Source organism: Coprinopsis cinerea (assembly GCF_000182895.1).
Source record: "Coprinopsis cinerea okayama7#130 chromosome 1 map unlocalized cont3.1, whole genome shotgun sequence".
Lineage (NCBI taxonomy): Eukaryota > Fungi > Basidiomycota > Agaricomycetes > Agaricales > Psathyrellaceae > Coprinopsis > Coprinopsis cinerea.
Window position 1 is genome coordinate 707405 of NW_003307544.1, and position 22852 is coordinate 730256.

The 22852-nt window shown below is 51.7% G+C and overlaps 8 protein-coding genes across 8 annotated transcripts; 4 read left to right on the plus strand and 4 right to left on the minus strand.

Moving 5' to 3' along the window:
- Positions 1 to 120: 120 nt before the first annotated feature.
- Positions 121 to 2761, minus strand: CC1G_13589 (other/FunK1 protein kinase; the record flags this gene model as incomplete). The annotated part of the gene is made up of 11 exons (XM_001828327.2): positions 121 to 237; positions 293 to 346; positions 402 to 784; positions 836 to 1247; positions 1303 to 1614; positions 1667 to 1705; positions 1764 to 2027; positions 2087 to 2194; positions 2251 to 2261; positions 2307 to 2634; positions 2672 to 2761. The coding sequence occupies 11 exons, from the start codon at positions 2759 to 2761 to the stop codon at positions 121 to 123; spliced, it is 2118 nt and encodes a 705-aa protein (XP_001828379.2).
- Positions 2762 to 3621: 860 nt separating this feature from the next.
- Positions 3622 to 6500, minus strand: CC1G_04351 (other/FunK1 protein kinase; the record flags this gene model as incomplete). Its single annotated transcript, XM_001828328.1, has 8 exons — positions 3622 to 4179; positions 4232 to 4285; positions 4341 to 4726; positions 4776 to 5172; positions 5226 to 5531; positions 5588 to 5851; positions 5902 to 5976; positions 6030 to 6500. The coding sequence occupies 8 exons, from the start codon at positions 6498 to 6500 to the stop codon at positions 3622 to 3624; spliced, it is 2511 nt and encodes an 836-aa protein (XP_001828380.1).
- Positions 6501 to 7199: 699 nt separating this feature from the next.
- CC1G_04352 (hypothetical protein) lies at positions 7200 to 8237 on the minus strand (the record flags this gene model as incomplete). Its single annotated transcript, XM_001828329.1, has 3 exons — positions 7200 to 7451; positions 7544 to 7820; positions 7951 to 8237. The coding sequence occupies 3 exons, from the start codon at positions 8235 to 8237 to the stop codon at positions 7200 to 7202; spliced, it is 816 nt and encodes a 271-aa protein (XP_001828381.1).
- Positions 8238 to 8434: 197 nt separating this feature from the next.
- CC1G_04353 (phosphoribosylglycinamide formyltransferase) lies at positions 8435 to 9202 on the plus strand (the record flags this gene model as incomplete). The annotated part of the gene is made up of 2 exons (XM_001828330.2): positions 8435 to 8512; positions 8574 to 9202. Exons 1-2 carry the CDS (start codon positions 8446 to 8448, stop codon positions 9200 to 9202), a joined length of 696 nt encoding a protein of 231 aa, XP_001828382.2. The 5' UTR covers positions 8435 to 8445.
- Positions 9203 to 9698: 496 nt separating this feature from the next.
- On the plus strand, positions 9699 to 12818 carry CC1G_04354 (AGC/AGC-Unique protein kinase; the record flags this gene model as incomplete). Its single annotated transcript, XM_001828331.2, has 11 exons — positions 9699 to 9890; positions 9950 to 10069; positions 10121 to 10177; positions 10241 to 10324; positions 10384 to 10629; positions 10687 to 10776; positions 10826 to 11113; positions 11166 to 11291; positions 11343 to 11413; positions 11466 to 11500; positions 11560 to 12818. The coding sequence occupies 11 exons, from the start codon at positions 9699 to 9701 to the stop codon at positions 12816 to 12818; spliced, it is 2568 nt and encodes an 855-aa protein (XP_001828383.2).
- Positions 12819 to 13000: 182 nt separating this feature from the next.
- CC1G_04355 (60S ribosomal protein L19) lies at positions 13001 to 14211 on the minus strand. The gene is made up of 5 exons (XM_001828332.2): positions 14199 to 14211; positions 13918 to 13935; positions 13494 to 13845; positions 13292 to 13436; positions 13001 to 13233 (listed from the first exon to the last, which is right to left on the minus strand). Exons 2-5 carry the CDS (start codon positions 13919 to 13921, stop codon positions 13150 to 13152), a joined length of 585 nt encoding a protein of 194 aa, XP_001828384.1. The 5' UTR covers positions 13922 to 13935; positions 14199 to 14211; the 3' UTR covers positions 13001 to 13149.
- Positions 14212 to 17428: 3217 nt separating this feature from the next.
- Positions 17429 to 19324, plus strand: CC1G_13590 (hypothetical protein; the record flags this gene model as incomplete). The annotated part of the gene is made up of 8 exons (XM_002912011.1): positions 17429 to 17448; positions 17632 to 17730; positions 18275 to 18442; positions 18507 to 18638; positions 18800 to 18844; positions 18910 to 18913; positions 19131 to 19140; positions 19221 to 19324. 8 exons carry the CDS (start codon positions 17429 to 17431, stop codon positions 19322 to 19324), a joined length of 582 nt encoding a protein of 193 aa, XP_002912057.1.
- A 497-nt stretch (positions 19325 to 19821) lies between these two features.
- CC1G_04356 (other/HAL protein kinase) lies at positions 19822 to 22831 on the plus strand. Its single transcript, XM_001828333.2, has 6 exons — positions 19822 to 20838; positions 20896 to 21092; positions 21348 to 21483; positions 21541 to 21658; positions 21766 to 22141; positions 22192 to 22831. The coding sequence occupies exons 1-5, from the start codon at positions 19945 to 19947 to the stop codon at positions 22131 to 22133; spliced, it is 1713 nt and encodes a 570-aa protein (XP_001828385.2). The 5' UTR covers positions 19822 to 19944; the 3' UTR covers positions 22134 to 22141; positions 22192 to 22831.
- The last annotated feature ends 21 nt before the right edge of the window (positions 22832 to 22852 follow it).

Genomic DNA, 22852 nt, shown 5'->3' on the forward strand with positions numbered 1-22852 from the left:
ATCTTCCGAATCTCTTCCTTTGGGGCCTCGAAGAGATAATAGCGTCGAAGAGAACCTTCGTAGAGCTCGTCACCTTTGACATCATCCTTGGGCTCCGGGCGCCGTTTTCCGCCGGGCCCTTCACGGGTCAGGCAGAGGAAGACCACAACCCAAAATAACGACTCCATGTCGTGTATTGCTGCTGTGGGTTTCGTCGTCATCGCGAAGCAATTTATGGCTCATGAACGCGACAGTGCCCTGTTGCAAAGATGTTTGAGCAGGTGGGAAAAGAGGCAGGACTCGGTTCACTCACAGTCGCCACGGCATGTATTGCCGTGCGTTCAGAAAAATCTGGAGGGAGGACAGGCTGGACCAACGACTACCGTCAGAAGAGAAGGGAAAAGGTGTTTCAAGGTACGTACGTCGTTCTCCAGCCCTGGAAGCATGTCCGATATTTCGAGAGGCCTTATGGCCGATGCGCCACTAGCGTCGAGGTAGTCCCAGAGACGGCTGGTCGCAGCCAATGCATCCCTGTGAGGCGAGGAACCCCGGACGTGATGAAGGATAAGAAGCGCCAGGTTGTCTGAAGCCTCCGACTGAGGGCAGATTTTGCGGAATTCAGCCAAATGATCGCGCAGCTCCTCCCGCAGCGACGAGACCCTCCTTGGTGTGTAGTTGGGGCCAAGATCCTTCGCATGATCAAAGTCAATCAGGCTTCCTTTGCGCTCGAGGATTTCCATAACGATGTTGCCGATACTGATGTCGCGATGGCAAATGCCCTTCTGATAATATGCCCATTCGTATTCTATCATTCGGGAATGAGCGCCGGCAAAAGGAGCGTAGAAAGAGGGCTGACCTTTCACTGCATCAAGCAAGGCTTCTACCAATTCCTTCAGACTCGTAAACATCTTGATTGCTGTGCCATTCACAGGGATGACGAGCCGACATTGAACTCGTTCCATGAACTCTTGCGCAATCTTGGGAGGGTTTTTCGCTGAAAAGGTATTGTGGACAAGGTTGTGCTCGTCGCGGGGCTCTGACAGTGTCCTTTGCTGTGCCCCGCCCTTTGAGCCTTTCCCCACGATATCTTTAGCCGGTTCTGTGTGAATACCGCGGCGGAAGTCCTTCTGGGTATTGGATCCTTCAACATCTTCGCCATGGCACACAGGATCCTTCCTCCTGCCACCAAAATCCCCCAAACGGCTATAGAGTTCAAGTTCAGCAGCGCCACCCACGTTCGGTCGCCATGATTGCTTGATGATGTATAGCTGACGAAACGTCAGGCCATCCGAAATGTTGGTACAACAGCCTGAAACAACACACCTTCAAGTCTTTGGTATTGGGCTCATTGGTATAATCGCTCAGTCGAAACGCTCTCCACACAAGCGTAGCGCGACCACACATGATTTCTGATCGAGCTACACTCAGCGGCTCGACTGTGTGGTAAATATTTTTGTTGATGACTATTTCCCAACGCAGTGAATGTCGGTGCTTTGGCACCTCATGGAAAGGAAGTCGATAGCTGTAGGTAGGCGGGCGGTTCGGAACAAGCATCTTCATGGCAGGGTCAAACCCCAAACGTTCCGGATTCATGGTTGCAAAACTGGCCATGATGCGAACAAAGGTCTTGGGATCCTGTGTAAATTTTTGGTAAGGCTCCCTTTTTCGTCTTAATGTCGCAGCATACCTTGTCGATGTCGACCGTCTGGTCAGCACCCGAGGAGTCCTGACCGATCGCAGTACCAGAGGGACAACGAACGGTGGAAGATAACGATGCCAAAGACGAAGCGGCGATCATGCTGCTCTCGAAGAATTTGTCGAAGATAGGTGGATAGTTGGATGACAGAGTCCCAGTCGTCGTCCCGGTTTGGTTTGACTTCAGCGACCAGGAGAGTCCTGAGCCATGAGGCGATTGGCTTGGGTGGGGCCTGCGACTCGGTGGGCTGGGCCTGTGGCTGCGGTGCGGCCTGCGACTCGGTGGGCTGGACCTGTGGCTGCGGTGCGGCCTGAGCATCGGATCCATTCTGTGCGTCGGTCTGCTGGGGGTCCTGCTGGACAACAGGTTAGCAAGGCAAAGCCAATTGGGCACAACTATGAAACCACGTACCTGGACCTCCTCAGTTTCTCCGCCTTCTGTCTTTTGTCGCTTTGGGTTTGGTTTATCCGAGTCGTTTGTGTTGTCGTTTTCTTCATCATCCTCAGTGTCATGCAGCTCCTGAACAGAAGCGGTTACCGCCACGGCCTTGACACACTAGGAGAGGCCTCACGCACCTTGAAGCTTGCTGCCCAGATCTCTCAACATTGTCGCCGCGGATTGAGAATAGCACTGAGAAGATCTGGGCGTATCTTGCTCGCGCCTTCGACATTCGACCTGGGAGCTGAAGAGTGACAATCCAGCCATGTGGACGGTATAATCGGTGATTCGGGTGCGCGCTTGTTGACTTTCCGGACTGCCTCCTTGGTGATAGTGTTGAAGATGGTTGCCAGCGGCTTGTAATAAGCCGTCTCCGGCCCACCCGCTTTCTCAGGAAGGCCTTTCCAGCCTGTTTGCTGGGTATAGTGGTCCGAAAGAGAACCGAGGACCTCGTCGACCTCAGAGTCAGTCAAAGGTTGGCCAAGGAGCTTGAGAAGATCGTGGAGGCTGCAGATTCGGCTCTGACCGTCTAGGTCGTGAACGACAGCCGCTTTTCACCTCATCTGCAGTGGTTGCATGGCTGCTTGTCGTCATCTCCGCCTTGACTTGACTATCGGGCTTGTTGCGATTTCTGAAAAGTTGGTCCATGGGGCGGCTACAAAGTGAGAATGAAGAAGAGGACACACCTCTGGACACGGTTTGGGGCACGTTCACCTTATATAGGTGCACCAGCCTTGAGGACAGTTCCTGTTTGGCAGGAGCTGGTCAGCAGACCCTTATCGATTGCTACAGGCTGGCTTCGAACAGGGTGCTCGGAGATCGACGAGTTCTGCGTGTCAAACACTGACAGCAGTGGCATGCCCTATTTGCTTGTATGGGTCCACCAATAATGCTATTTACCTGTAGAAGTTGCCTGTCAGCATCTGAGAGAACGCTTTATGGGAGTGCAGACGCGATGAAATGACCGACCAACGCTGCGCTCAGATGTACGGGGAAAGAGAAGAGTTTGCCAGCGCCTCTCTGGAACTGGCGCTGGCAACTGCACAGCCACATTCCCAGCGTGTCAGACTCCGTCTACCAGAAAGGCCGTGGTCATTGACATGAAGTACTCAAGGTGACACCGAGTCCAGTGGACACCACGCACACGTTTATCGGACTGTCGATTCACGAACAACACTGAAAACATGGTCAGGTTAGCTACCGACGGGCGCTTAATTGTAAGGCGGGAGGGGCGGTCCCATACGCTCATATACCCGAGTCCCCGACGGTGGCTGAAGAAGTTAACTCTCTTCAGTCATGCTACCTTTTGGTGTAGCGGCACAATGTGTGTCGGGCCCTTACATTAATGTACTTGACACAATCCCGTCCAACCCCATACTGTCCCAAGGTGGCACTCAACGTTGCAGTTCCAATCGATAAGCTGGAGGATGCATAATCAATCCGGATATACATTAAGTATAGACCCAGTATCCTCCAAACGTGAGGCGGTTCCGCAGAAACACAGAGAATCAAACACTTTGAGCGAGGGCAATGGCATCCCTGCGCACGCTTGCCATGTCCAGCTGCTGCTGCACGAGTACGTCATTTGGGCCTGGCTCCGCTGGGAGTTTCTCAAGAGCTTTCTCCAAAGCGTGACGAAACGCGGTAACTGGGTAGTGGCGACATAAGATATTTCCGTACCGGTCGAAGCCGCTGCAGAGAATTTTCCACCACTCGGAAAGCAGTTCATGGAGGGGCTTGAATGAGGGGTGGAACCAGGGGAACACATGGTCCTCCAGCACTCGCAGCATCTTGTCGCGAATAGTCATAGAGAACATATCCCCTTTCAATTCCTCGATCTCGTCCTTGCTGCCCTCGAAGAGATGATAGCGTAGAAGGGAAGCTTCGTAGAGCTCGTCGCCCTCGACGTCATCCTCTGGCTCAGGTCGCTGCCTTCCGCCGGGCCCTTCACGGGTGAGGCAGAGGAAGAAAAGGACCCAAAAGAATGACTCCATGTCGTGTATAGCATCATGTGTCTCTCGTCTGCGACCAAGCAATTGGTGGCTCATGAACGCGACAGTGCCCTGCTGCAAAGATGTTTGAGCAGCTGGTAAAAGAGGCAGGACTCGGTTCACTCACAGTCGCCACGGCATGTATTGCTGTGCGTTCGGAAAAATCTGGAGGGAGGACAGGCTGGACCAACGACTACCGTCAGAAGAGAAGGAAAAAGGTGTTTCAAGGTACGCACATCGTCCCCCAGCCCTGGAAGCATATCTGATATTTCGAGAGGCCCGTTCGGCGATGTGCCACTAGCGTCGAGGTAGTCCCAGAGACGGCTGTTCGCAGTCGATGCATTGCTTCGAACAGTTTTTTTGGACCGGGTAAGATGAAGGAGCAGAAAAGCAAGATTGTCTGAAACCTCCGACTGAGGGCCGTATTTGCGGAACTCAGCCAAATGGTCGCGCAGCTCTTCCTGCAGCGACGACACCTTCCTCGGTTTGTAGTTGGGGCCATGATCCCTCGCATGATGATAGTCAGCTAGATGCCCTCGCCGCGTCTCATGGTCGATGAAGATGCTTCCAACAGTGATACCGCCATGACAGACGCCCTTGCTGTAGTACATCCACTCGTAATCTGCGATGTTCAGGTGAGTGTCAGTAACAAACTACAACGGAGATCTGACCTTTCACGACGTCCAGAAGTACCGATACCAATTCTCTTAGTCCTGTTGCCTTCTCTAGCAAAATCCCGTTGATGGGAATGACCAGTCTGGTCAGAACTCGCTCCAGGAAGTCTCGAGTTTGTTCTGGACGGTTCTTGTCGTTGGCATAGGTCAAACGAAGGAGAAACTGAGCGCTGGACTCCGGCAGACTACGCTTGTCGATGTCAAGGTAACCGGTGAGGCTTGTCGTTGTGATGCTTTTCCGGAAATCTCGTAGGGTGTTGGCCTGGTGTACGTCTTCGCCAACGCACGGAACTGGTTTCTGGCCATCGAAATTGCCTAGGAGGTGGTAGACGTCCAGTTCGTTACGCCAATTTCGATCCGAAAAGGGTCGCCAATGCTGCTTGATGAGCACCAGCTGGCGGCAAAGGAGGTTATCGTGGTGTACACAATACTCCGGAGAGCTCTTACCTTGTCGTTTTCGCTGAAAGAACCTCGTTCATCCAGGCGATACGCCCGCCATACATGGATGCCTCCACCGCACATTACTTCGGTTCGATCCACGCTGACTAGTTCCACAGTTTGGTACGTGGCTCCCGCGATTTCGATTCGCCAATGCAACCACTTTCGTTGCGTCGGAATCTTGTCAAGCGGCAAGGAATAGCTGAACGAGGGTGGGTAGTTCGGCACCACGATCTTCATTGTTGGATCGAATCCCAGTTGCTGAGGTGACATTGTAGCGAGGGTGGCCATGACCCGTACGAACATGTCCGGATGCTACAATCGGCATGAGGTTCCGGCTCTGTGTACCTTGGATGTGGTACAATGCATACCTTGTCGATGTCGAGTAACTTGTCTGCGCCCAGGGCACCGGAACGGTCGCAGTACCACAGCGAAAGGGAGCGATGGAAGAACAGAAGCCCGAATGCGAATCGACGATCTTGTTGGTTCCATAGGATGTTCCGAAGGCCCGTTGCTAGCCGTACGACACCCTGCCAGATGCCCGCGCCTTCATTGTCGGAGTGGACTACGCCCACGACGAGGGTTCTGGGCCAAATTGTGCGTTCAAGTCGTGCGGTGTCTAGCGATGTACCACCCTGGCGAGACAGTCAAGTTGGGCCTCCAGGGTTTATCTTGAATGTCGTACCTGAGAATTGACGGTGTCATCTAGTCTCCGCCGCTTTGCTGGCCGTTCCATACCCTCGTCAACCGTCTCTTCTTCCTAGTGGTCCTGCTCAGCTCCGTGTTAACCGTACACAGAATCCGACAACGCACCTTGAAAGGCCCCTTGCGTTCCTGTAGGTCGGCGTCAGGCTGATTCACCGTCACATTCACCAAGTCTGGTGTGGCAAGTCTGTCAAGGTCATTTTGAAATGTCCTTCCCGCGTGCCCTTGCTGCCAGGTCGACGGTAGAGCGAGTGAGCTGGCACCTTTGACATCCACAACTGCCTTTAGGATGGAGTTGGAAATGTCCACAAAAGGTGCAGCATAGCTTTGCTCTGATTCCCCCTTGGCCTCGGGTAGTCCAGCTTCCCAACGTTCCCTTTCCGTCGAATACTTCCCGGATAGGGAGAGGAGATCGAGGATGGATGCCACCTCAGCGCCATTCAGAGATGGAGAGAGCAGCAGGTCGATGAAATCTTCGAGAGCGCAGAGGCTGGTGTGGTACTTGACTTCGTCGGACAGGAGCATCGGTTTCCCTCTGAAGTTGAGATAGAGGCTCTCCGCTTCGGTGGAGTCTGTCATGGTTGTTTTGGCAGTTCTTGGTTGCCTCTCCCGAAATGCGAGCTGTGATGTTTGTGAAAGACGGATTTGAACGACGTATGCGCAGCCTACAACCAAAGCTGGTGGCGGAACGCGAGATACCTCTGTCGCGTACTACTCAGAGGTCGCCTTTTGATCCGCATTAAATAAATGGACTGTTGAGGAATACGACAAGATCTCGATGGTCGTCGTCGTCGTCGCTCTGATCAAGCAATCTCGCGTTCGGCCAGCAACTGGTGGTGACATATCCCAGTTCAGAAGATATGAACAATAGAGACGCACCAGCTGGTAGCAAAGGAGGTCAGTGTGGTGTACGCAATGTTTCCGAGAACTCGTACCTTGTCGTTTCCGCTGAACGAGCCCCATTCATCCAAACGATACGCCCGCCATACATGGATGCCTCCACCACACACAGTACGAGCCACACTTCGGACTCGACGTTTTTTTTCGGTGAAAATGTTGTATACCGATCTTGTCGATGTCTTTCTCTGAGGGACCTGCAGGCAGAGGTGAATGGAATTTATGATGTCTACACAAAATCCAGTTGTATGTGGTGTATCTAGATAGTCGCAATGATTGATAGATATGTGGTATCGTGACCATCCTGTCGTTGGGTCCGGGTACTGGTAGAAGGAAAAGATTGGAATATCGATCGATTCCAAGAGTATCGAACGCCTCGAGTCAAGCTCCGTCTCCATAGTCCTTGCCGAACGTCTCAGCGCCTTCCCAGTTGCCCCAGGATGCGAAATCGTTCGCGAGTTGACCGTGTTCTGGCTCGAATGCTGTCCTCTTGAGAGGTCCAAACGGAGGTTCTGTGTAAACCTTGGCAAGGGTGCCGTTGTTCTCCATCTCAGTCGAGGTGTGAAGGAGGATCTTGCATCCCTTGGGGTTGACGATCGTTTTCAACGTCCTCAAAAGTTTGCGGTTCGTTGTCTAATTGCCGTATTCAAAGTTTTGCAGTTTGAATAGAAAAGGCCCTTGCTTCAATGGTAGAGACGCTCCCTAAGAGATATCGAAACACGCACCTCGTTTAGGAATGGGGGGTCGGCGATGATGAAATCAAAGTGCCCTTTATAGATTTCTGGGATGTCTTCTGGATCGTCGAGGTCGTAGAAGACGAATTGCTTGGGGGAGAGGACGGCGAAGCGTTGGTCGTATTCGAAGAGGCGGGCGTTGGGGAGGGGTTTGGTGTGTTGGAATGCGACGTAGGCGGTTGGGCAGCAGAGGAAGGCGATCTTGGTTTCTGGGGTGCATTGATCGTGGAGGGCCTTTGCGAGGCGGTAGGCATAGTCCTCTGAGTACCTGGAGGCAGAAACGGCATCAGTGACCTGGATCATGGGGTACATGTGACATAGAGGAGCAATACGGGACTGTAGCAGATAGAGACAAGGGTGTATGAATAGATTAGGTCCGTAATTCGAGGCAAACTCACCAGAACTGGCTCAATTGCCAATCTTCACCAAATGTTGATTTGAATTCCGCGACGCTGACCATCGGGGTATCTTTGAGCTCTTGCAGCTCTTCGACAGTGAGGGGCACGTCGACCTCCATCTTCCTGAGCTGAGCTGCTTCCTCCAAAACCGCGAACCTTCGCTCTTCTTCAGCCTTGTTTGCCAGGAACAAGTCCAGTAGAGCTTTGGTATCAGCGCTAAGTTCGACTGGTGAATCTGAGCAGTCCGAACAAGCGTCGGAGGCGGGTCCGCGTTTTCCAATGGCCATTGTCGGGATTTAGAGAGAATGAGAGAGTAGAAACGACGGTGACTGTCCGGGGAGGAGGATAGAGATAGCCCAAGAGATCACAAAAACTGGATTATATCCCCGAAATTTGAAATTTGAGGCCTCGGCACGCTGTTGATCCGGGTCCAAAATCGATCATCGCCCAATCTGGTAGTCGCTTCTCGGTTTCGTCCCTCCTTCAGCATACAAAATGTCCTCGACAACGACAGAAATGACGACGACGAAGAGACGCATTGTCGTGCTCATCTCCGGCTCAGGTATATCCAGCCCCAACCTCCCTACAGAAGTCCTCTGAGCTTCACAGAAATACCCGTCCAGGCAGCAATCTCCAGGCCTTGATCGATTCGCTCGACACCCCAAAACTGCCCAATGCCGAGATAGTGTTGGTGCTATCGAATAGGAAGGCTGCGTACGGTCTTACAAGAGCTGCACAAGCCAACCCACCCATACCCACTGCCTACCTCGCGCTCCAGCCCTATCTCAAAAACAACCCAGGAAAGACACGGGAAGACTACGATGCGGAGGTTGCGAAGATCGTGTTGAAGGCGAAGCCAGATATCGTGGTGTTGGCTGGGTGGATGCATATTCTCAGCGAACGTTTCCTCGAATATTTGGATGGGAGGAAAGCTGGGGAGGAGGGTGTGGAGACGCCTGCAACGGCTATTCCTGTTATCAACCTCCACCCTGCCCTCCCTGGAGCCTTTGACGGTGCGAATGCCATCCAGCGCGCCTACGAGGCCTTCCAGAAGGGTGAGATCACCCATTCTGGAGCCATGGTTCACAAGGTTGTGAGGGAGGTCGATAGAGGGCAGCCGGTGGTCGTGCGGGAGGTGCCGATTGAGAAGGGAGAGCCTATCGAAGCGTTTGAAGAGAGGCTGCACAAGGTCGAACACGAGATCATCGTGGAGGGGACGAACAAGATTTTGGAAGAGACGAAGGCACGGTGAAAAGTGCGTATTCACAGGGTTTTAGGTTTAAGCTTTTTCTTATCTGTGCTTGTGCTGATGCGAAGCCTGACAGGACATCATCATAGAGATAACGTGTGGGTGGGTTTATCGTTTTCTCCTTTGATTGGAATCCGGGCAGCCGTTCACAAAGTACCCTCTAGAAAATGTATTCTGACGAAATAAAATGAACTATACCGAAATTACAGTGGGAATAAGTTATGATCGAGGTTCAGAAAACCCGCCCTTGTTCAGACGCGTCGTCTTGTTCTCTTCTTCTTGCATTTACCACTTCGACGCGAACGTCCACTTCTGCCTTGGATCTACGTTGCGCGAAACCTTGCTCTCGACCAAGGTCGCAGAGTACCCGTCTCGCCATTTCACTGGCTCTTCAGCGATACCTCTTCTCATCCACAACCCCGCCTAGCGACGATGGCTTCCGACATGTATCGGTCCTCGTTCTGCGACTTTAGCGATTCATCTGAGGTGTGATACGCTCATGCAAACTCTTATTATTGAAGGTGACGAACCCGCCTTTGGACAGTGCACCGATACCTCGACGGGAACCGTTCTTCGTGATCTCTCCCTCTCACCTCGACCTTCGGTTGTCGACGGACTTGGGGAAGTCTCTACCAACAGTACAACCCCTCCCCGCCTTGACGTGGAATGGCCCAATTCGCCTCCGTTGGCGGTGAGCTTCATTCCCATCCAGTTTCCCTAGAATCGCCTAACTGATTCGTATTTGGCCAGGTTGCCCTCAGGTTCTCGGGCATATTCGACGATGCTGATGTCGCAGAGATCGAAGGAGATCTTACTCGCCAGACTCACCAAAGCAGATCGCCCACTTTCGACATGACCTATGACATTCATGTAAGGTCTAGTTGAAGATGGGCGAGAAGGACGCTAACCCAGCTTCATTAGAGCTTCCCGAATATCAAGGACATCAACTTGGAGATGGGGAACGACAGTGACATCTCCGTAAGTCCTTGCGTTTCTGCAGCTGGAGTTGCTTAAGTTAATCGTGAGGCCGGCGGTGGGTAGGAGGTTGTGGTCATGTCGCAGAAACAGCTCCCCACCGCGCTTTCTACGATCCCAGAGGCAAATGAGCCAAGCCCTGTTCTTGCGGTCCGTGGTCTTCTTCATTATCTGTTGCCTGCTCACTGATTCGTGTTAATCATGTCCAGTATACGACGAGCCTGTCCGACTTTGATATCATCTCCTCTTACAATGCCCCTGATTCTGATACTCGTGTTATGATCTGCCAAAGGAAAAGGAATGGAAACCTTTACAAGATTCGTTCTCGCCGCATCTATGACCATTTTCCCTGGATGGAGCAAGACATCCTGGAGACGCTACGAGATATGGGAGCTCCCTTCCTGCCCTATCTGAAGTCTGTCTTCCGAGAGGAAAATCAAGTGCATCTTGTTCTGGTGAGTTCTTCTGTGTACTCTTTACGCGCATACCCCTGACGACTGTGTTACCTGAAGGATTATTGGCCTTCAGCGAGTTTGAGAGAGCTCCTCGCAAAGTACGGAACTCTTGGCTCTCAGCGTGTCCTGTTCTATGCTTCTGAACTCGTTCGTCTTCTCCGCTCACTGCGTGGTTTCCGCTCACCTGCTCTCTTAGCTGACTGGGATTGCCAACCTCCACGGTGTCGGGATCATGCATCGCAACCTTAACCCTGACGATATCATCTTGGACAAGCGGGGGCACATTGTCATTACCAACTTTGAATTCGCCAACACGATTCCCCCTTCCGGTGTTAACGCCAATTCGTTTAACAGTGATTTGGTTTTGTCGATACCGAGGTTCCATGGATATCAGGCCCCAGAGATGGTTCTGGGTTGGGCGCATGATATCTCCGTTGATTGCTGGGGATTTGGGATGTTGCTTTACTTCATGTACTTTGGGAAGGTGCGCCACGTTTTCTGCGATCTTGGGACTTGTCGTCCTAAATCATCTGTAGCACCCCTTCCAAGAGGACAGAAACCCGGTAGATCATCGCGTCTTGCGCGCACGCATCATTCAAGGCTCTTTGTCTCCAGAGTCTCTCAGGTTGATTCATCCGCACACGAGGGATATCATCTTGAAGGTACGTTGCTCTTCATCCGCCTGTGTTATGGGAGTAATCAGTTTTTCCTAGTGTGTCGAAAGGAATCCGCGTATTCGATTGAATGTCGATGGGATTAAGAACCACGAATATTTTAACAACGTGTAAGTCACGCTCCACTTGCCCAGTTGACCTGAAACTGACACAATGCTTCAGGCCTTGGGGAAAGGTGGCCGATAAGCTCGTCGAAGGTCAGTTAAACGAGTATTTATTTCAGAGACTAAAACTCATTATACCCGACCACATGTAGTCCCACCACTACCCGGGTTCTTCAACGATAATGGATCCAGTGGGGAGCTTTTGAGAAGGTCCCATTCGTCAGGCTTGCGACACACCCTCTACCAAGAGGGAGCCGAGCCTGTTGTCGCAACACCTGAGCAACCTCGACCTGCGCTACTGAGTCCTATCCCTTCCCATCGTCCTTCTCACCCGCTTCCTCTCTCCCCTTCTCCTTCCGCTGTCACATTCGCCTCTCGTCCCATGTCTCCATCTGTCCTGACTGAGATGTCAGAACCTCTGGAGGGCAATCTCAGCATCCAATCTCCTAAGCCCCGGACGTTTCGACCCTTTCTCGACCCTCAGGCGAGCGCTCAGTCGGCGAAAGGAGGACAAGTAGACTCGGGCATGGAAATCTGGGATCTACTGGATCGTGAGGAGCAAGGCTCGATCGCCTCTTCCAACCTGGGCCGTAGCCACGTTCTTGGATTCCTCAGGCCTCGTAAGCTTCGCAAGAACAATTCGTCGACCAGTCTCTTCAGGCCGTTCGTACTCAACCTGAGCACGTCGTCCTTGACTCGTGGGTTGAAGAAGAAGAAGTCTAGAAGCTCCACTCGCTTGGGCGAGAGTTCCGCTACCGTACATGACCCTCAGCAGCGCAACCAGGACGTTGAGCTCCCAGCCGGAATCGAACATATCGGTAGTGGAATTGGATTCCACCGTAATACTCTCTCCTCTGATTCAGGCCATTCGAGGTCTTCAGCTTCCTCAAACTTGCCCAGGTTCTGCCGCGGAGGTGTCAAGCTTGGTCATCGATTCTCATTCAGTGCTTTGCGGCCCAGCGGTGCTCGCAAGATCTTTGGAAGGAATACCCGCTCGAGGTCTCTCTCTTCTACTATGGCGACCAATTCCGGGGATGCTTCTGCACTCGGGGGCCTCCGGTTGGCTCACAATGGGAATAGCCCTGCCTATGTTCACGGTCACACAGGAGCTCTTCCCGGTTCACATACTTCTCCTAGGACGCCTCACGAGGTGCAAGCTAGTACTCCTATCCTCCAAATGAATCCCATGTCACCTAGCGGTTCGTCATCCACCTCCGCTTCTGCGTCATCATCTCCTAGGACCGAGGATGGCCCATTGACTCCAACCACTGTGGCTTGCGACGAGGAGTGTCAAGCCCGAGTATCCTCCAAGGCAGTGATGGACTTTGACGAGGTCAACAAAGAAAGGGGAAGGAATGATTTGACTTTGCGATTGGTTCCCAGTTCCAGAGGTCTCCAGCTATCGGTTTGATCATATCGTTCAAGCGTTCGTAGTCGTTCGTCGTGTTCGCTTTCATTATCCTCGTCATGTTTTCTGGTCTTGTTTTGTATCCTGTAGTTTGATTAGGTAGCAGCCTTGATGTCGTGCCAATAAGAAATTCGCTTTTTGTTACAGATGACGGGGAACTTAAAGGTCGTTCGAGCAGATTACACGAGGAGTATGGACATGGATCCCACATACTTTTGCGAGGGGGCATGATGGGCATAAGATTCCATGGTGTACATAGTGGTGGGATTCAAGGGATGGGAAACATGCATGGATCGACAGCGAAGACAAGACCAAGGGTGTGTATTGAATGTGTTTACTCCTGGGCATCCTCCTGCTCGACAGCAGTGATACCTTGCCTCTTCTCGGCCAGGCGAGCAGCACGACGTTCCCGGATAGCCTTTGATTGGTGGGGTTAAAACATGCGCGGTCAATAGAGATAGCTGTAAAGCACGAACCTTGTTCTTGAGACGACGAGCCTCCATTTGGTCGGCGAGAATCTTGGTTCGGGTCTTCTCGGCCTTAGCCTTGTGAATGTATTCCATGAGCACACGCTTGTTCTTGAAGACGTTACCCTTGGCCTTCTGGTAGAGGACATGGTAGCTGTGAAATAAAATATGAGGTTGATTGAAGGAAAAAAGGAAAAAATGGGTTACGAACAGGTGCTTATCGATTTTTCCGGCCTCTCGATACTTTCTCAACAACCGTCTGAGGACTCGCTGCCTTCGCATCCACTGGACCTTGGCGGGGAAACGAGCGTCGGCGGTACCCTTTCGCTTACCGGTACCAGTGTGGCGACCTTTTCGCTTGGAGGCAAGGTTGGCACGAGTGCGTGCGCGGGAGTGGATAACAGTGGGTTTAACGATAATTCGGCCGTCCTTGATGAGTTTCTTCACGTGTGTTCTCGAGTTGGCGTTGCCGATTTCAGCCTGCTCAGCAGGGTCAAGCCAGATTTTTCGCTTGCCGGCGCCCGAGACAGCGGCGGCGAGGCGCTTTTGTGATCGAAGGTTGACTATGGGAGGACAACGGTTTTTTTACGTGAGTCATGTGCGGGTGCGGAAATTTGGAGAGATGGGAGGCTCACCCATCTTGAATCGGCTGGCTGTAGGACATCGTCAAATCCGGATTGAAGTATAGCGTTCGTCGTCATCATCGTTGAGTGCGCATCGAGCCAGATGTTCAAACATGTCGTCCGCCATAAATTACAGTGCGATTTGAAGCCAAGATCATGGTCGATGCGATATCCGAGTGGAAAAGCGTCCAGGGGTCCAAGATGTGCATAGTGACGAGAATAATTGGGAGGATCAAGAGTTCATCGTGTCAGACAGCGTGCTCGACGTTGAAAACAAGCGGAAATATACTCGCCTTGGTCTTGAGGAGGTCGTCGATGAGGGGGGCGTCCGCGCTGCGTCTGTGTTGGGGCTTCTGTTGTCTCACGTGACTATGAACCTTAATCCATCAGCTGTACAGCTGGTTTCAGCCTTTCAGGCTCCGATTTTCGGCCGTTGCGGCATACCCTTCGTCCTCCTTGCGCATGCTCACTCACGATTTTTTCAGGTTATCTTGCTGCTATGTTGTCATCCCGGATGAAATAAAGGGGGTATCCTTATGGAGTCTCTTAGGACACTGGTCATGTTCACTGTCTTGGCTGGCTCTGTGAACGTTCTCCGGGTCTGTGCCATCGCGTTCGCGGATGTCATCTGCTCGGCTACTCTGGGGCGCGACGTTCTTCCATGACGTACCAGTACAATCGCCACTTCTGTAGCTCTGTAACGCCCTCGTGTTTCGGAGAATATCATCAGGAACTATCTCGTCCTCGCAGCCCATGCCTACGTGGGTCTTCCGACACTGGTCCCAGGAAGTGCCGAAGAGGGTTAGTGCGATCTTTGTGCAACTCAACCTACCGTGGTTGTGTCCGCGAAGAGAGAGCTCAATAGCGCTCTTCCCTTGTCCACCTCCCGCCCGTGTCACCCCCTCCTCGGTTCACTCTGCGCCTCTGCCCTCGGACCGCGTTCCCTGACGGGGATGCCGCCAGTGTCTGCTATCCTGGCTCTTTATTGTCTCGAGGCCGCCAACCAAGAGCTTATCTCCTCAATGGACATCGTCATCGTGCTTTTGTCCTCGCAAGTACGCTCTCTGTATCCAGGAACGGAACGGACGACGGATCTTGACACGTTATCGAGCCCCGCCGTCCCGAGCTCCGCTTGTTACTTCTCCGACTCCACAGCTTAACCTTTATGTGTGTTCTGGGAAGTTTCGAGTTGTTATCTACCAGTGCATTCGCTTGTGATATTGTAACAGTTGGCAAATGTGACTGTGGTATGACTTGGGAATCGTGCAGAAATGGAGGGCGTCAGAGCTTGGAGAGGCCCAAGAGGTACCCGCTCCGACTTGGGATTGGCGTCGACGTCAGGAAGGGCCCAGAACATTGGCACTGGGCAGCCTTCAACGTTAGCATTCTTCGTAGCGCCCACTTTGCTGGAGAAGCAGCGTGTTGTGATGTTCTCGGTGCCTTGGTATGATGCGCAACATGACCATTTTTCCTTTTGGGATCCACTTTAATGACTCGCCTGGGCAAGAGGAGGTCGAGTAAGCTATCCTTGGCTTGCAAGTTGACGAGGTTAAGCTTTCAAAGTAGTGGTCGGGGTTAGGTCGCTGCTGGGGAGTATAATGGCCCAAGGGATTCTCTGTATTCCAGTTGTCAGAACTTCGTGGAGCGGACCTCAATTCAAGCTCGCTTACACACGCTCTTGGCTTGTCTTCTCGCTTAATGTCCATTCCATTCCATTCTACTACTTAGTGATTCATGCCATCTCCGTGGGTTCACTTAGCTATGCCTTATCCGGTCCGTTTTGTGGGGATAAGAAAACAATACGTGCACCCTGCTTGCCAGTGGTCGGTACACGGACTCCTAGACTAATTTTGAAATGTGATGAAAGGAAGCGGGAACCTTGGCTTTGGGAAACGGCGGATCTTGACTTCATTGAATGCGTATTGTCACTGGTCGAGCCTTTCAACGGTATCATATTACTTCGTGACGGCTCCATACTGATTCTCGTGAGAATTTGGGAAAGTAGTATGCTGGACTGTAGGCTCCGTTAACCAAGCCAGGTACGGGGAGGTTGGGGGCCTTCGTCTCGATCGCTGTAGTACCCGAGTCGGACTTGACCAAAATGGGGAAGCACTTCGATGTTTTGCGCTCAGTCTTTCGGCCATGTTACCGTCGGCGTCGTAAGAAATAGCCGTCTCAATCAAATAGTAAGCTGGGTCAGGTAAATCCTGCTAGGCACTCGTTTCAGCGCCATCCCCAAAGTGAGGAACCAGGGTGCCCTCGTGGACTTCACGTGGGCGTTTACCCAAGTTTCATGTATCAACCTTTGGGGAAGAAGACAATCAACCCTTTTGAATTACACTTATGTCCACGCTGTTAACCTAGGATCGAGTCCTGGCCGTTTCAATTGAGTACGCTGACAGACCTTCGATGACCTTTTCGTTTCAAATTCCTGAAACCTGCGAAACATATGCCTCATGGATTGTGATCACTGACACTGTGCACACACGAGTCATCCTTCCAGAGCTTTTTCCTTTAAATTACACGGCCGACTTCACTCAGAGAAGATCCCGTGTCTGTTCGTGTGTTTTTTGGCGATAGCAATCCCGAGTGTATATCCATCGAATCGAACGTCACGGAGGCTCGATGGAATTGGCGCTCACTGGGTTATGTTGGGAAACGCCTCATCCTGTGTTAAAGTTCGATTTTCCCAATATACCAGCTAGGCTCGGGTTTGCTCCCCGGTCCCTTCCAGCAATTGGCCATACTGGACTCCTCGGGATTCGAAGCCTTCCTTCGTGCGTTTAACGATACGATACCTATCGGCGGGAGAAGAACTTCGAGCCCAATAAGTCCAACTATGGACTATGTGCATTTGCTCGCTGAGTCGGCCCTCTGCGTTATAGCCCGTTCATAGACAACGAAACCGGATGATAACCGGAGGAGACGGCGCGTATACATACTATTAATAGATTGGCTTACTATAAGATGGTGTCATGCGACTGCCAGATGGTAGTAAATTTAGAATTTCGAATGTGATGTGAAAGATTCAAGCTTCAATGAAGGTTGTATGGTTCGGTTACCCGGGTGGAAGGTGAAGACGGAGCCCATGGTTTTGTCTCGAGAGGTGTTCATCCACGTTCGTTTGTCGAATTTGCTTTGACTAACTTTATGTGACATCCTCGACATATGAGAACTTGGCCGCCACTGCGCTCTCACCCGCGGGCGTCGCTCCAACGTAGCCCATTAATTAACGACTGAAAATGAAAGGTTCAATGGCTTGTTGACCATGACAGTGCGAGGAAAGGGGGGTTCAAATCTTTTTAAGTTCTGACCAGTGTTGTCCGTGTACAGTGCATGTCAGGTGGGCTTAATGTAACTTGGGCCACCTGTCCCATCTCTCGACCTCGATTCACGTGTATTTTTGGTCAGTATAGTGGGTCGGTGCTGGGTATTTTTAACGCACACAGATAGGTATCAGTATACCTCACTAGGAAGTAACGGAGAAGTCCTGTGCATTCGATCTACCTCGGTATGTTCTATAATGACTGAGATAGATAACTTGTGAGCTAACAACGAACGTCAGTACCACACTCATAGAAAGACTCCGTACAATGTTATCGCCTTGCGCGTCATCTGAACCGTCAAGAGGCGTTGGAATCGCTGGATTGCGGTGTAAAGATGCGAGAATAGCGAAAGCTTGAGTCAGTTTCTTTAATTAGAACCTGCAGATGACAATATCACTAGGTTTTGCGTGGGGTTGGAGAAAAGAAAGAGGGTGTCCTTCTGTTCCGTAGTTTGGAGCGAGTTGGAGAAAGACTCGCTCAACTATGAGCTGAGGCTGGAGTTAGCGTACTGTCGGTATTCATAGCACACGATCGTTTTGTTCGAGACCCGCGTTATGTGACATTTACCCTGGTGCACTCGAGAGAGGGCGGAAGACGGTACCGAAATATGTACTTAGCTTGAGAGATCCAGTTTGCAGGGTTTTCAAAGCACGTTCGGTTGAATCTTGACTCACGGTATTCACAGACTTCGCTATAAGAAAAGGGGAGATTAACTTTTTTGCTGACTGTGTGGCGGTATAGGGGAAGAGTCAGAAGGCCGTACGGTCCCTGGAATAGAAGACGAAGGGTCCTTAGTCCCTGAAGAGAAATATAGACTTTCCTAGTAGCTTTCGAACGGTAGATCGGTACCTATCAGTACCCTCTAGTGTCAAATAAGAAGATAACCCAAAATACTAGCAGATTTTCGAAATTCTAAAAGTAACTTACCACGAATTGTGCGCGTGAAAGCCTGAGCTATCCAAGAAATCGAGACACGTTCCATTTGATTTCTGAAGATGGAATAATAAAGATTATGTTAGAATCGACACGCATCTGGCTTGCAGCTGCCTGGACATCCCCTACAAGAGGGCGATGAGGGATGGAGGGATTTTCGCCATTCGACGCGCTGTAACGTCCGAGCGCGAGAAGGACGCGCGCAAGAGAGTCTTGGGTTTCTTGGACCTTCGGATATTCTATGCACGAGATTGGGTGCCAAGTGATTTGGGCGTGGGGTAAGAGGACATTGTATCGGAGGGATTTGATCTTGGGTACCTGCCTCTGGGACGAGTCCTTTAGGTTTGAAGGACTGGGATGCGGTATGGTGCTGGAGTTACGTGCCTCGGGAGAGTCCTTTGTGTGGACTAAGGTTCTGGCACCCCAGGTGAAAGAACTGAACGCGGAAGTGGACCCGAAGCTAGGTCGTTTGCGGTAAACCCGATGCCACAGGGTCGGTATTGTTTTCTTTCCAATGGGCACAAGACGGAGACGGGCGGTGACGAACTAGTCTAGATCTGACCCGGCGTGTGGGGAAAAGCCACAAGGTTCCGATGACGCAATGAGGTCAACTGACTTGAGCCTGGCTGCTTTAGACGTCAAGCACCGGAGGACTGGGAAAGGGCGAAAACAAAGAAAGGGTACTGCTCGTAGGATATAGTGGCCAGTGCACATACATACATACATACCTTCACGTATACCCTAGAAATGTATGTGCATCCGAGGAGAAGCCGTCCACAGAAGGAAGCGCGAAGAATCAGTAAACCAGGACCCAGAGCAGCGGTGTAATTTGTTTCAGTGAAGCAAGTCGAGCATCGACAACACCGATTGGGTCGATTAGACTTTTGGGAAAGAGACTCGTTTGATTGTCAGGGATTGCTATGTCTCTTCGTTGGTTTAATTTCCGATGATACTTCTTGATCGCAGGGGCAGGAGCGTGAGGAACAACGTCCACTTGTGCAGAGAGAGCGACGTCCGCCCTTTAGTTTTCGTCATATACAAAGATCTTCTCTGTAGGGAACCGTTCCGGTATTCCTTGGGACGTGGAGGCAGATCTCGCCATGATTATCACTGCCGTTAGGGCCGCCACTGACATGTGTTGGATCACAAGGGCGACCTGAGATGCTGGCTGAATCTGGTCGACCATGCGGACTGATTCAGTGCAGGAAGAGCGATGGACCAGATACAAACCCGTCGATAAGACTATGGGACCGAGCCAGCAAGCGAGAGATTGGGAGCCACGGCCGTGGATACGGAAGAGGGGTTGGGGTTAGCAGAATTAATTAAAGAAATAATTTTTGCGGAGGAAAATAAAAGCGGGAGATTGAGGGTGGCTGTGTCGCTGACACACTGGGTGGAGGTTGGGGGCGGTCTTTTCTTTTGGTTTACGATTGACCACATCGTTTTGACTGCGTCTCAGCACCGCAAGTCGATTTCTTCGGCAACGGCAATAGCGACGGGCGGTTTTTTAACCTGCTCATTCGCTGGTTGCTACTGTCTTTCACGCCCAACAGCCAACAAAGCCCATTTCGCCTGTCTCTGTTGTATGTGTTCCTGCATTTTGGTAGTGATAAGAGGCTAAATGGGGGCGCAGGAAGTATATAACTAGGATAAAGAGAACATCATGTGCATATCCCTCTAGAACACCCCGAAACCCAAGCCAACTCGCTCACTGTATCAGTACAAGTCCGACTCATACGCAATCTTCAAGCCATAGGGGCAGCGACCTACAATTTCTCGAATGGCAATCCCCGAGGCCTCCACAGACGGCACGCAGAACGAGGGAGAAAGCCCCGACAACTCTGACAAACCCGCTCACATCGTCAATCAATTTCAGAACAAGCTCAGCCTCGCGAAAAGCAACGGCATGGACGGGCCAAGACCCAACGGCAACCCAATCAACCAAGATCCAAACGCCAACTTCCCCTTGCCTCCGCCAGACTCCCTTATGACCGGCACAAAGCAACCAGGCCTCACCCGTGCCGCACTCGAGAAGCTGGCTGCTGTCCAGCTCGACAGTGCTGTCTCCACCTCCTCTTCCTCAGACCAAAACCACACAAACGGCAAGCCCTCGTCCCACAAGTCGTCGCCGATGAAGCTCTCCATCAGCCCAGCAACTGCCGTGGAGAACCCATCCGGCTTCCCATCCCCAACTCCAGCCTCGCCGACAGACAGCTACTGGGATGCAAGTGCGCCACCGAGCAGAGCCCCTAGTAGGCCCGGAAGCAGGGCCCCAAGCATGTCTGCTGGATTCTCGGGTGGAAAGATCTTGGGATGGACAGCTCCAACAGCAAGCCGGGAGCGGAGAGGCAGCAAGCCCGAGACCCCCGCACCTGCACGCAAGCCTGCCTCGGTCCACTCCGACAAGGGTGAGGGTCACAAATTCAACCTCAAAGACCTTCTCGGCGGTGGTACCAAGCTCAACAGGAAGAGCTCGCAGAGATCGACGTCATCTAGGCGTTCAGATTCTGATGCAGGCGATGGCCGTGCCAAGAGTACCGGTGGGGAGAGTGCAGTCAGTCTGACGCAAAAATATGGTGTATGTCAGAAGGTCGCTATCGGCAAGGGCGCCACCAGTGTCGTTCGGCTAGCGCACAAGTGGGATAGAAGCGAGGAGAAATTGTATGCCATCAAGGTAAGTTGGCTCATGTCTCTCCATCGTCCCGATTTTGACTTGATCGACACCCATCAGGAGTTCCGCAAGCGTCGCAAGAACGAATCGGAAAAGGAATACGTCAAGAAGCTCACCTCAGAGTTCTGCATCTCCTCGACCTTGCACCACCCCAATGTAGTCGAGACGGTTGATTTGATCCAAGACGAGAACCTGCACTGGTGTGAGGTCATGGAGTTCTGTCCTGGAGGAGATCTGTATGCTGCAATCAAGAGAGGGTACGTACGGTTTTCTTTTCATTTCCCTTTTCTATGGTCGTGGTTTGAAGTCAACGAGCTGGGGCTTGGGAACCACGATGGTGCAATTTATATGGCCTTGGCCATTGATTGAAAAAGAGTGCGCCCGTCAAGGAATGGCGTGGTCAACGACGACCATCAATTCCCTTGGCCGCGCACATCGTGGACTTCCCGAAGTCCATCTCACGTTTCTTGGTCTTCAGTTACGATATGTTAACTATCACTCTTTTTGTCCAGTGGCATGAGCCCCAGTGAAGTCGAATGCTGCTTCAAGCAATTGCTGAATGGCGTCAAGTACCTTCATGGCCAAGGTGTCGCTCATCGCGACTTGAAGCCAGAAAATTTGTTCTTCGATGCAAAGGGTTATCTCAAGGTGAGCCTCGCTGAAACCTCGGTTCACGGCAATCAATAACTATTGTGGTGCCTGTAGATCGGTGACTACGGTGCATCGACGGTTTACCGTCTACCATGGGAAACCACGGTCCATATGTCTTCTGGTTTGTGCGGCAGTGAACCCTACATTGCTCCTGAACAGTTTATGGGCAAACGTAAGCTTTGTCTTCTAATCCCATGGTTTGTAGCAGCGAGCCTGACTTGATCCTTTTGTTGTCAACGTCTGCTCTTCTTTCTTCATCTCCAAATATGCGGGTCGCAGCCTACGATGCTCGGCTCGTTGATATCTGGGCATGTGGGATTGTGTACTATTGCCTGCACTTCCAGGAGCTCCCGTGGCGCGCTGCTCAACCTGCAACGGATCAGCTCTACGCTGCGTACGCAAAGGCTTGCGCGAGTTCATCGGACTCGAGTGAATGTCCAGCGACAATTCAGAACCTAAGTCCCAAGCAGTGCCGGCCGCTCATTCGCAAGATGCTGGAGCCGCTTCCCTCCCGTCGGTATACCATCGAGGACGTCATTTCTCATCCATGGGTTCAGTCGATCGAGGTCTGTCATGAAGTTTCAGAACCAAAGCATGTCCACGTGAGTGCTCGAGAAATGGGGTCGGTGTATGCGGACAAGACCTAGTCGAATGTGTGCGTTGCCTGCTCATTCCCCTCTTTTCCTTTGCTAACGGCTGCGAAAGCATTCGACCGGCACGATGCACACTCTTTTCACCATTCGTATACCCTTTCTCTATCATTCATCCACCTCCAGCACAAAATGGTGTTTCTTCCCGCATAACATTCTTAGTGGAGAATCATGCTTTCTAGGCGGGTGTTATGCTCGGAGGTTTGGGAGAGTTTTTAATTCTTCTCCTTGGAAATTTGTTACTGAAATCATCTTCTTTCCGAAGTCGTTTTCACCTACATATTTCTTTCTTTCTTGTTGAATAGGCTCTCCCTGCGTTTTTCCCTTTTTATCTCGTCCCCCGACCACCTCCCGGCGCCTCCGTTCATGACGCCCCCTTTTTCTTCTTATTCTTCCTACCCTACCAACTATCTGTTCGTTTGCCTGCCCCCCTCTCGAATGGTTAACCTTCTTTTATACTTCTGTTTCGATGAACGTCAGCTTTGCCGTCGTCGTCTTTTTGACCCATACTTTTTTTGCTACGTACCTTCGTTCTGTCAGTTCTTGTCAGTCAAGTCCACTCGTACGATCCCGTCATGATGTCCTTCCCCCAGTATCTTATCTATTGTCCATGACTTTCTATCATCCTTTGTGTGCTCCCTGTTCGATCTGTCGTATTGGCTGGCATGTGGAATAGATGTATCACTACACGTACCACTTGCTATGTACTACACTGC

Excerpts from the sequence above, each read along its gene's own strand:
- CC1G_04355 (XM_001828332.2), bottom strand. Across the intron at positions 13,437-13,493 it reads GGAAAAATCGATAAGCACCT|CTACCATGTCCTCTACCAGA; the intron begins GTTCGTAACCCA and ends TTTATTTCACAG. Across the intron at positions 13,234-13,291 it reads CTCGTCGTCTCAAGAACAAG|GCTATCCGGGAACGTCGTGC; the intron begins GTTCGTGCTTTA and ends CACCAATCAAAG.
- CC1G_04356 (XM_001828333.2), top strand. The coding sequence starts at position 19,945 with ATGGCAATCCCCGAGGCCTCCACAGACGGCACGCAGAACGAGGGAGAA. Across the intron at positions 20,839-20,895 it reads AGAAATTGTATGCCATCAAG|GAGTTCCGCAAGCGTCGCAA; the intron begins GTAAGTTGGCTC and ends GACACCCATCAG. Across the intron at positions 21,484-21,540 it reads ATGCAAAGGGTTATCTCAAG|ATCGGTGACTACGGTGCATC; the intron begins GTGAGCCTCGCT and ends TGGTGCCTGTAG.